Source organism: Corvus hawaiiensis, chromosome 26 (assembly GCF_020740725.1).
Source record: "Corvus hawaiiensis isolate bCorHaw1 chromosome 26, bCorHaw1.pri.cur, whole genome shotgun sequence".
NCBI classification, from domain to species: Eukaryota; Metazoa; Chordata; class Aves; order Passeriformes; family Corvidae; genus Corvus; species Corvus hawaiiensis.
In genome coordinates this window covers 2,140,598-2,153,437 of record NC_063238.1, presented here as the reverse complement: position 1 = coordinate 2,153,437, position 12,840 = coordinate 2,140,598, and the positions used below count along the sequence as shown (strand labels likewise).

The 12,840-nt window shown below is 39.5% G+C and overlaps 1 protein-coding gene across 3 annotated transcripts in view; it reads right to left on the bottom strand.

The window, feature by feature from the left end:
• SPIDR (scaffold protein involved in DNA repair) overlaps nt 1-12,840 on the bottom strand; it is a 198,039-nt gene that overhangs the window by 20,031 nt on the left and 165,168 nt on the right. For 2 of the 3 annotated variants that reach the window (XM_048286747.1, XM_048286749.1), the window contains one exon: nt 7,280-7,438. The exons of the other annotated variant lie outside the window; for it this stretch is intronic. In XM_048286747.1, the coding sequence (XP_048142704.1) occupies nt 7,280-7,438 (159 nt within the window). The remainder of the gene's footprint in view (nt 1-7,279; nt 7,439-12,840) is intronic. 3 annotated transcript variants of the gene reach the window in all.

The following is a 12,840-nucleotide window of genomic DNA, read 5'->3' as shown; positions in this document are numbered from 1 at the left end:
AGTTCCCATCTTCACACAGACCTTACACTGACCCCCCATATGCATTTTAAAGTATTCACAAAAGACATGAAGTTGTCCTTTCTTCTTCAGCTCACTTCTAACTTGTTACCCCATGTCAGAATATCTAAGACATATGGTACATTTTCTTCTGTTCTGTGTGTCCTTTTGGAGAAGGCCATCTACTCTTGAACTAGGAGCACTTAATTAATAAATGTAATTAATTAATTACTAAATGACAGAAATTTGCTTACCAGCAGGCAAAGGATCAGTGCTGTGTGGGGTAGGTTTCCTGAACATCTTGGCCCCATCATTTCTTTGACACCAGTCAGGCCAAGGGCAGGGACAAACCAAATGATTAGCAAGTTCCAAATCACATCCTGCTGTGATCCTTGCCTATGAGCTGGGATGTTCTCTCCTGGAGCTCTCACTCCATCGGTAAGTGTCCCTGGTGGGGAGTTCCCCTCTTGCTCCACCCACTTACACACCTCCAGGAAAGTTAACTCTCTCTTTACGCTTATGGGCTTCAACTTAGCAGAAGGGAGAATGAAGTGGGGGCACTGACAGTGGAGAAATGACAAAGACATTGTGTCCTCCTCTGTCGGAAATCATTATCCTCACAGAAAGAATAAAATGAATTCCCTTCACTGGCCAAGTAACACTCAAACTCCAGTTCAATCTCATTTGAACAATGGGTGCAGTTTATTCAATATGTGTAGCCTTCTTCAGCTATGGAGTCAGGACAAGAGATGAACAGCTGGCTCTGTGCTACAGTGAAGGGACATGGTTAGCACCCATGTGCATATAGAGCCTCTCTAGATGCAGAAGACAAAATAAAAATGTTAAAATTTTGCTCTGTGAGTGTAATTACTAGTTACTTAAAAAAATAAGTAATTTTGATCACAGAAGGACAGACTTCTAAGAAAGGAAAAGCGGAATAAGAAGAGAGAAGAAACAGGCTCAAGGATCAAAAAGAAAAATGAACATGTGAAGTATTTTGAATAACTTTCTTTTTTCTTTTACTTCAGGGACTAGGGCTCTATTGTAGTACTCTATAACTTTGAAAAAAAGACTGAATCTATAGCAGGAGAAGGACAAAAATCATCAATCAGATTCTAAATGACAGACTCAGCTGTCTACTTTCCATGCCAGACTTAACTCTGTGTTTGGTAAAACAAATTTTGTCCCATCCCAAATATGTATGTTTCCACTGTTTAACACCAACACAGTAAGACTACCAGTAACTCCAGTGGAGTGTTACAGTAAAGATTTCCACAGACATATGGACTTATGACAGGTAGGTATGCCTCTCTTCTGTAAACCCACATCTTCAAGCTTTGCTTATGTATAATGAGATTTTTATATATGTGTGTATCTCCATATAATATGTAAAATAATTTTTTTCATGTCCTTAATTATTTTTATTATCCAATGTTCTCAAAGGACATCTCTCTCCACTTAAACTTTCTTTGCTAAACTTCAGTACAGCTTTTTACTGTATCCATAAATGCACACTGCCTGCTGTGTACCCAGACAGCAGGAAGAGAATTTTAAAGCTGTAATACTGTTAAACAAGCTAAATACATGACTGATAAACCAGTACTTACACTATCAGAACATCTCTGATCCTGTGGAAATTCCATTTATTTCATACTACAGGCTGTGTTTCAAAAGCCAGACAACTTCAAGCTCTGATTTTTCAAAACTGCATTTCACTGATTCTGACCTGACAACTTATTTCATAATTTAATAAGATGATCTTGTTTATTTCTCTCACAAGCATGAAGTTTCAGCTACAGTTCTGCTCCAAGAACTTTGTGTGTGCCATGCCTGATCCAGCTTTTAACACATGGCTTATTAGTCTGAGGGATTTTTCAGCTTTAATCACAACAGGCTCAGGGGAAAACTACTGGAGGGAGAAAATACCAGCAATGTCAGAGAAAAGAAGGCACATAAACAGGGAAAAAAGGAACACTATGTAAGGCTTACAGCAAGGAACAGAAAGATGCTAGGATTCTCTTCCAACATCTTCCACAGCTTTGCTCTGAGGACTCAGGACTTGGCACTTCTCTGCTTCTTCCTCTCCTACTTCTTAAAATTTTGTCTAAACCGAAACAGTTTTCCTTGGCAGTGTCAGTCTCAATTATTAAAAACTCAAAAATAAAGCAATTCCTAGCCCCCTGTGCAAAACTAAGGAATTCCTTAATAATCACCTAGACTGCATAAGCTTCAACTTTCAAGGGACAAGCAATCCAAACACAAGGCTGATACTGTAGGCTCTCTCTCTCCCTCCAACTGACCTACTAAGATTTTGCAGCGCACAAACTATGCAACACCACATTTTCTTAGACTTGAGTAATAAAAGCAACAAAATCACAAAGTAAAAATCAGAGCCTACTAAACCAGCATCTTTGCCAAAATGCAAACAGGGAGGAAGGGCTGCTGACCTTTTCTCCCCACAAGTTTTGTTTAGATATATGGAATTATTTTGTTGAATGATTTACATACTTTAATGACTCAATTTTCTACAGTACATTAGAAATTACACATACTACATTAAACCACTGAAATTATAATAAAAAAGTACTTTTGGTTCAATATGGATATGCCTATGTTATTCTCCAGTGCTGCCTACTAAATAGATTAATGATAGAATCACTAAGATACAAGCAGCAGTCCATGTTTATTAAAGAATAGAAAATTCAGAAAATAACAGAGTTCATTTCTGATACAAAAGCAGCCATAGAAATTAATTTTAAAATAATGCAAATATTCAAAACTTCAATGTGATTACTGAAATTATGCTTTAAATGAAACTCAACTTTTAACCACAGCAATTACTGAAGTATTTCAAGACCTCGAAACCCAGAGACGTGGGGTGGATCTTTTAGATGGCAGTCTTTTTGGAGGAGGGAAAACCAAAGGAAGGAAGTTATGACCTCCTTGCTCTGCGGAGAGTTCTTACTATTACATTTCCTGTCTATGTCTAGCAGTTGAAACACGTACTCATGCAGCAGTTAGCAGAGGTCCTCTCTTCTGAGGACACAGCAAAATGAAGAGAAAGTATACAGAGAAAAGGGGAAAAAAGGAGAGAAACTGAGCTCAGAGAAGTATGTGACTCAAATAAAAAGGGAAAAAAATAGAAAAGAATGAAAACCCTCAAGCACAGTAGTGACCACTACAAACATACAGGGAGATTTCACATTTCAGTGCCTAACATTTGAAAGCTTAAAATGACAAACAACAGAAGCCAACTTTATTTGAAAATGCAGAAATTCCTCAGAAAAACATAACACTGGTTGATGAACTCAATATTCAGAGTCTGTTTACTGCAGAGGAAAATGCAACAGATAATACAGACTGCCATGAATTAAATGTTGGCTCAAAAGCCAAAGCTTAGGAGTTGATGTATCCTTCAAAGTGTTTTAGCCTATCCAACACAAGGGTGGATTTTAGCACTCTCCATGCAGCAGTTGCCTCTTCTTTTGAAGCTTATTAACCATTTTTTTCAATTTAGGGACAAAATTTGCACTGACACCCTGTGTTCTTCCTCCCCCCTCCATTTTTAAATTGCTGTCATCTTTCTGTTCTGCTGCAGAGAAACTCTTCATATTTCTAACATATAAGAAAGCATAAAGAGAAGAAGCAGGTGCATCTGCTATACTCAGCAGTAAAGCAACTCAATGATTGGAAAATCAGGTGAAAAGACACAAATTGTCAAAATCCAAACTGTTGTTCTGTGTGGAACTCCAGGTAGGGCTGAAAAAAATAAAATCAGTATTTTTTGTTGATAAAGACAGGTATCTAACTACAAAGATTTTCTCAGCTCATTGAAATTGATTTCTGGTAGGAAGCAGGAACCATGACAACTTATAGGTTATTTACTCCTGAGGCATTTTAGTGAGTGCTCAGTCCCTGCACCTAATTGCATTCATTTAGTTCCTGGTTATACCTGACATACCTGAAACATGCCTGGGACCTATTAAAACAGGAGGGTTGCATGTGCTGCATATGGATTTTTAACCAGCATTCCTGCCTCTAGCAGCACACCCCCAAAATCTCACTTCCTCTTCCTCAAGGGGCTGAATTTAAGACTGACACATGAGGCAGTGGGAGGGTGAGGGTGAGAACATGAGCCTCTAAGGAGCCAACACCACCAGCAGCCTTTCAATTAATATTTTTCAGTCTTCTCCCTTTAAACCACTGCACCTTTTTTCTTCTTTTTTGCTGATACTAAGCATGCAGTCCAGGGAATAGTTGTAGGAAAGGCTAAGAGACAAGTATGAATGAGAGGATGAAGAGAAAAGCTGTCAGGAAGCAGATACTGAAGCACACAAGTTCAGTCAGTTGCCACAGTACTGCTTCCTACTTTATCCAACAGCCTCACCAACAGAGTAGAAGAACTGCTGGAAATCAGGCACTGAACAAGCCATGGCAACTCTGCCATGACTCAGCTCGGTCCTTCTGTCTTACAGGATTGCCAGAAACTGGACTGCAAAGGGAAACACAACTTCCTTTACTGGATTGCAAAGGGAAGGAAGGACTTCTTGCAGGGGAGTTTAGGGGAGTATGCTTTATGTGGGGTATGGGCCTGGCTCTGAAAACCACCTAAATCAGTAAAAGACCTTCAAACAACCTATGCAAGACCCTACTACTTGTCAAAGCATACTGAAAACCAATATTCAACATTGCAAGTGTTTCTCTCAATGTAAGGTTACTATAATTCCAACTTTTCACAGAGCTGATCTTTGTCAAGACAGGACGTGGTTGTGTAAGTTCTTATCCCGCTTTTCTCTTGGAACACAAGTGTTTTCTTATCAGAGAAGAAATGTGTTTAGTTTCTTTAGCACTCCTTAACAGTACAGGTCCATTCCAAAGATCAAGCAACGTGTCCAGCCAGGTTTTCCCCTGTGTGTAGAATACCCCTTATTACAGGCTTATAGGTTTTTAGCCCTTGAAATGAAACTTCAGCTCACAACAGTGATTTTAAAATTGCATTTACAGGAGTGATGTCAAATAGCACTTTAAATTAAATATTTGATGGTGAGGATGGATGATGGCCTGGAAAATTTTCTGAACAATAACAGTGGTCCATTGATGCAAAATGCTTGAGAACCTCTTGTATCTATTAGCAAATCTCCTCTGTCGCACAGAGGGACTGAGGAAGCACTCTGTCTCTGATTACAATCCATGTGACTGTGGGACAACTTGAACATACGGGATCTTATTAGCCATTCCTGGCTCTCTCCAGATCATGTGCTTCAAAGGCACATACAAAAAAAAGTCATTACTTTTCCCTCGTATTTCCTACATTTTCTTCCCTTTTATCCACTTAAAAGCCACTGTCAGACTCCAGGAAACAAACAGTTCAAAAGCCATCTCCTTCCAAAAAGTAATTGGTGTTCTCAAAAAAAAACCAAACAAAAAGGCAGCAGTCTTTCTTGCAGGGCAGACCACATAGTTCTTACTCACTCATGTGCTGCAAGCCAAGGTTGGGCACTCACAGGCATATCCCATCATGTGCTTGGATACACCACTGGCTCTGGAAATCCATTTATCCAGTGGCAATGAGTTCTACAGCTTAATTACACTCTCTGTGAGTAAGTACTGCCTCATATTCATTTCAGCTATGGCTTTACTGTGGTTTCCATCACACCTAGAATGTGTCCCAAACACTTAGAAGTAATAAAAAGTTATAAAGCAGAACTTAGGCTAAAACAATTAAGAAAAAAATAAATCCCTGAACAATTCCCCCACCCACCCATCTTGTACAATGAAATCACGTTTTAACCACTGCACTGTCCCCGAAGCTACACTATACCCATTTTCTTTTAATGTTCCCTAGCAGGGTTACCACCAGCACAGCTCCAGCTGAGCCACCAGCATTTTCAGCAGTGTGTCTTCTAACTGTCCTCAGAATAGCCAGAAGTAAGTAACTGCTGCTTTGAAACAGAATTTACATTAGAAAAAGTCTGTCTCTTATTAGTTAGGCAGAGAACTGGAAGCACCAGCAGCCAGTTGTAAAACTTCATTTGTATCCAGAATTCCAAAGCCATTATTTAATTTGTTTGGAAAAAATGTAACTTGAAAATAAAAAGCCAACAAAATAATTAAATAAAAAGACGTGTTTGTTATTAAAGATCCATAAAAATGCAAGTAGGCTTGAAATCCAAAGGCTCTGAAAATTAACACTGCAAGTACATAAAAAGAAAAGCATACTGAATAGGGCTGGCTGGAAAACAACAATTCCATTTTGCTAAACATTTCAAGGCTTTGAAATTTGTTTTTGTTCCAATATGAAACAAAAATGAGACTTTCTCAAAGTTTTCATGAAATGAGAATGAGAGAAAGAATATTCACTCCCTCTGGACCTGAAAATAATCTTCTCAACAAAGCTGTCTCCAAAATAGATAATGTTTCCATGAAACATTCTGGTTTTGATGAAACAGCATTTTTCAACAGGAAAAAAAGTGTCAGCAGAAATACCATAGCCATTCTAATAGCAAAGCTTATCTAGATCGGATGCTTGTACGAATAAATTATGTTGAGAACTGAACCAATCTAATTATATTTATATAGGTCCCCATGAGAACATTGTATCACTTTCCTTAGAACGATACTCTGTACGATAATCAACGTATTTAAGGTTTTTTCTTGACTAAAGATATTTTTTTTGAGGAACGTAAGAGGAATCACAGAGTAAGCAAAATCTGAGATGTACCATAAGTCACTTTGTTACTTACCTGGGGGAATTTTTCTATAAAGCTGTTGACATTCTTATTCCAAAATGAGAATGGCTTTGAGATTTGCAAGACTTTTTTTTTTAAGAAACTTAAACTGTGGTTCTAAAACCATATAGACTTAACAGAATTAGGCTCTCATATACTAAAGGGAAGTTTGTGCTTGAAACTTCAAGCCATACTGGGCAGCACTGTAGAAGAACTTAGTGCAGTAAGAAGTTCTGCAATGAAAGGGAGGTGAACTAATGTTTTTAAGTCTCTGAATCTACTGAAGAAGAAGACACTCACATTTTATGAAATATTGCACACAGTAATTCCTTACTCTGCTAAGTACATATTTGTGCATTAGCTTATTTATGCTCATTTTGGAGAATGGTTGGCTCAAGCACAGCTGGATGGCCCAAAAGTGGCAATGAGGACATTTGATTGAACAAAGCCAGGTTCAGTTGTCCCAAAGAATGTTGGTCACACATATAAATAAAAAGGCAGATCACCTTTGCCTGCCACAGCAAGCAATACATTCTTCCATTAATTGTTCTCACCTTCCTCTTGTAGTTCTCTGCAAAATTTTCATTCCAGCTAAGCAGCAGGATTTTCCTTCCCATCTCCTGCAGTACTGCTCAATGTCATCTGTGGAACTCAGGGACTGCAGCCACACTTCACTGAACATGCCATAGGCATCCTGGACAAGGAGGCATAACCTGCAAAACATTCCTCCATTACTCACTGGCATCTGCTCGTACCAAACCAGTGAGCAAGGTTCTGAGAACGGTATTACAAACTTCAGGACAGGGCTTATCCTCTGCAGTATCTGCAGAACTCCTATCAAGTAACGTATCAATAAACAAACCCAACATCATTAAAGGTTTTCTCACGTACATTTTCAGGACATAACAGGGCCAAGAAGTAGAGAAGCATGACTGAAACAAAGAGGACAGGGCTTGCACTGGGGATTAGATTAATTAACTGCTAGGCACTGTGGTTTCTGTACTTAAAAAGGAAGAAAGTTGAGTTTTTGCCTTACTTGAGGTGAATTCTACAGTGAAGAAAGAACAACAACAGAAACATAAATATGTGTGTGTTTATAAATATAAAAAATCTGCTTAGAAGTAAGCAAAGCAACATATTTCACAGGTAATAATCACCGAGACTGGCAAAGCAAGCATTACATTTTCTGAATTTCTTTTTTTTAAAAGAGTCCTCAGGATGCAAAAAAGAGTGAAACATAATTTTTTTTCTTTGAAGACGAAAAACCCCAAGCAAAACAACACAAAACTGAAGATTGGTATATTCAGTATTGGGTATGAAGCCCAGAGGAACTATTTTAAGAAGGTAATTAAAGAACCTGCTAAACAAACAAATTGATTAAAATCTATGGAAGTAGGGGCTGTAGGGCTGGGAAGTATTGCTTAACCAACTTGATGGCATTCTGAGAAGATAGTACTGTCATAACAGATAAGGCAAAATCAGTGGATGTCATACATTTAGATAGTCATAAATGCATTTCACAAGATTCTGCACCTGAGATGAGCAGCCACGATAGCATGAGTCATGCAGGGCTGGAGGAAGGAGGCCCCTGTCTACAAGATTGGTTTTAATTGCCTCAGAAAGAGACAGTTAAGCATGGAAACTTTTCAAAGGGAAACAAAAATTACCTTTGAGGGTAGCACACACATCTTTGTTTCCAAGTAAAACTCAGGGGTGCACTAGGCAGCAGAATTCAGTTCATTTCAAAGGTACATGCCAAAACTACCCTCCCCAGAGCAGCACCATTGTTCCTAGCAAGTCAACTCCAACTGCTTTTGGAGCACATCCTATAATGTGCATGCACACTGAAAGCATTCAACTGCAGTCACTACATCTTTATAAAACACATTTTAAATTAAATGAACTCCTACACTGAAGAAATTAATGTATTTTCTTCACATGGAAAAATAGGCACATGGAAGAGCACTAATCACACTTTCCTCGTTCATGATGAACTGTCTAACTTTGGCTTAGACCCTCAAGAAGGCTGCATTTGATGTAAGATACAGCCCCAAAGGCTTTCTGACAGCAGCAATTGTGCAAGGACCAGCTAAGAGTCCTCATTTTTCAGATTCTGGTGCTGGTTTTTAAGAGCAGCAAGGGATAGGACTCGATATTTTCCCCATACCTCTAGCTACAAAGGTCCCATACAAACTGAATCATCATCAGAAAAAAACCCCAAAATAAATCAGAAAAACTATGTTTGCCTGCTGCTTTCCATGTTAGGACTTTAGAATCAGTTAAGAACCCCCTTGAGTTTCAACTGATTTGACTGACACTCCCTGTGATATTGTTATGTTTGGAAAACCAGAGCTCATATTCTCTGGACATTTCTGAAAACCAGATTGAGGGGAACCGGAACAACAAAGCAAACAGTTTTGCCTCTGTTAACAAAATGTTGACTGTTAATGGTGAAAAATTAGGCCTCCGTATCTTGGAGCAAGAAGGGCCAACTGAATTTGTGTCTCACATCAGATCAGTTCAGCAGTCTCTTAACTGATCACTGGAATTTCTCATATCTCTAGTGAGACATAACTGAACACAAGTAAGTCTCAGACTAGCTGGCACCAGGGTTATATTAAGTCCTCTGGGACATGTTAATTGCCCAAATAAAACTAGCTTGGTTGGTGCTGAAGACATCAGTCACTAAAAGAGCATTTTCCAAGTCCTTTTAAGTCAAGCTAAGAGGTGGTTTCTGTCAGACATGGGAATCTCAACTCCCTGCATCCCTGGCCACAGATTTCCATTCCTTTGTGGTGGCACATAAATGGCTAGGACAGGAAACTAATCTGACCAAAAAATACTGTAGCCAAATCAGCAGCAGCAGCAGCATCTGAGTTCCTTGAAAATTAACTCTGTAGAAGTAAACTCCTACTTGCATGGAGTACTGTTCTAGGCAAGGATGTATTTTCCTTGAAGCTCCCACTCCAGCTGCTCAGTGTATGCAGCACATACAGCCATCTCAGGTCATATGATGGGAGAATGGTCATCTTATGACCATGCTCAATGCAGAGAAGAACTGTGTAATTTGAGGCTTCCATCATTAATGTTCCCATTCACACTGGGAATACGTTCATGATGATTGGCATCACAAAGGACCACAGAGCAGCAGAACCTATTGCATCAGATTCCAAGTACCTTTGCTCTGCCAGGTTCATACACAAGAGCAGACAGACATTATATTTACTGCACTTGCTCTAAGTGTCCAAAAGGTAGTCACAGTTTCTCTACAACATGCATTTAAAATGAAATGTATGTATTGCCTCACTTGGAAGTCAGAATTTAATGAATAACCTTCAGATGCCCGATTTCAGACTAAGAGAGAAATATCCCAGATCAACACCATGAAGACAAGTTCACAAACACATTATCCCTGCTTTACCACGCCCTTAAAACAGTATAAATGAATGATGACAAAACCTTGAAATACTATAAGTGTTTGAGGGACTACTTATTTTTCCACTTAATGACTATCATGACATCAGCCGTATCCCACAACAGACTCAGCAACGCACTTGAAGAACTACCCTCCAGTTCTTTGGGACTGGTTCTGTTCTTATGGATTTTGTACATGCTGTCAGCATCACTGACAGTAGTTCAGCTGCATTCACAGCCTATTGATTCACGACCTTAACTTCTTTACCAGAACTCTTTTCCCCTTGATTTCACTTTATTCCAAGAGCAGTGCATTTGGATTATTTTCCCATGTTGCAGTGTTGCTCTCACATTACAGCAAATGTTCTCACAAATTAATTTTTAGCTGGCAGTCTAACTGTGATTAAAGCCAACAGCTTGTCCCATTACTTTTTTTTCCCCCTTTGAACCTCACTACCACGATGAAAACCCACATCAAAATTATGAGACAAGCTGCAAAGCCAAAATGAGTATCTCCCCCCAGGAATTCAGCATTTGTGTTTTATGCACATCTATAGATTTTCTATTCTATAGAAAATACTTTTTTTTCATAAAATGTGGATTTGTATAGGTTAATCAGGTTAAACATACCTTTACCAATGCCTTGTCAGCATGCATAGTACTGAACTGTTAAAAAAAGACAGGCAACATCTCCAATTCAATCAGTGGTGCTTGTGCAGGGAGGAAATAAGGGCCATCTTTATTTTTGGGACAACAGGATGTAACCCTGTGTAAGACCTCAACTTAAAAGACGGGGTTGGAAACTGAAATCTCTCAAGTAAAACAGCAGAGAATTCACTCCTGGAGAGAGGGGTAGCAGGAAAGCCAGTAGAGGAGCAAATATAGGAGATACAGACTAAGGGAAAGGTGAAGTATGATGCATTGGTAATAACAAAGGGGGCAAAGATAGGGAATGATAAGAAGTGAGGCAGAGTTTGGCTTTTTTTTTTTTTTTTATGTAATGACACAGTAAGTCTCATGCAAAAGCTTGGGAAGATTTTGTTAATTTGCTAATAGCCAGAAGCAAGGTTGGGGGCTGGAGGAAGATGAGACTGATTACTCTGCATTATTTCTATGATGGTGCTGATCTTTAGGACAAAATGCCTCCCAGTAGAAATCTGGAGAGAATTACAGGATTAATGCCATGCCCTTCTCCCAGTTAGTCACTCTTCATGGGTAAAGGGTAAGTCCTTCTTTTACTAATATGTTTTTATGCATGAAAAATCATCTCTCTCCATATTGCTGCCTTTTATCAAGCAGCTGACTTTCTGGAGAGGTAAGGGCAATGAAAACCTTCTCCATTTTTGGTCACCTCCAGCCTCCTCAGCAGCTAGCAGCAAAGAATAAGAAAAGGAAGATCTGCCTGCAGAGATGAGTGCACAGGGAGGCCAGAACAGACTGATTACACAGACACTGCCTTTAGTGAGTCTTGTGAAAACAAACAGCAGAAATTTGTCATGAGCAGATCTTAACCAACAAGTAATTGTTTTAGCCTTGGGTCGGAGGACAACTGTGTGGCCCAGGGCAGCTCTTCTCCATGCACAGCTAAGCTGTGCAGTACAGCATGAGAAGGACAGCCAGGCAAACACCCCCACCTTTGCAGCACTCTGCACAGACCTCATTAGTTGCTCTTTCTTTGGAAGGGAGAAAAACGAGGGAATGGGAAAATGCCTGAAAACTAATTGACTTGTATTAGCTCTGATATTTGCTCATTCTTTATCTTAACCATCCATGAGACAGCTGCTGCTGCTTTGTTTGTCAGGAGGACTTCTTATCTCTGTGAGGTGCGGTCCTAGCAGAGGCATAAAGCACACGTACATAAACACACACAAACAAAACCCCCTCTCCTTTCATCACCAGAGGCACACCACTACCTACACAGCTCCAATCCAGCAACTTGTCTGGTCAAGTCTCAAGGTGGAGCTGATTAACTCCTGCTAATATGGCTCAGATTCAAATTGTAACCTGCAGGACACCACCCTACTCGGATTTAATTTATCCCTATCTTATGAACTCCTTGCATTCACTATACCCATATAGTAACTGAAAAATCAAAGCTCAGGGCACAAGGACAACTGTCCATCTTCCCCCTTGCAACACTAGCAGGATTTCTTTATTAAAAGCACCATATTCACCAGGTCATACATTCCTTCATGCTCCCTTTTGAAAAGAAGGTACCCACTGTAGCCTTCTTTGGGGAGACACAAGATTGAGAGTTTTCTGCTTAAAATCCATACCATTTGCTGTCAATAAATAGTGAGTGAGGCTCTACAGAACACAGCTATGGATTGAATGCTACGAATACAAATTAATGATGATGGTAACTCCCTCCTTCTCTGCACAGGTTGCAGAGGCACACAGGTACACAGGAAAACACAAGCACCGCTGTTTCCAGTTTATAAGGGGAATGTCAAGCTGGAAGAAGAATCCTGGTCCAAGTACAGACGTTTCTAGCACCCAGCCTGGTGCTCTGGTTTGAAGCACTGAGATGAACAAAACAGTGATAATTTGCTTTGAAAACTGTAGGTTTAAAATTACTGAAAAGTACAGTTTGCGATCATGTATGTTTTTATTTGACAACCATGGAAGGGCCCAGAAGGAAAGAAAGAAGAAGGCAATTCTGGAGCGCTGGACCTGGCAGAAGTATTAGTGGAAACTGCTC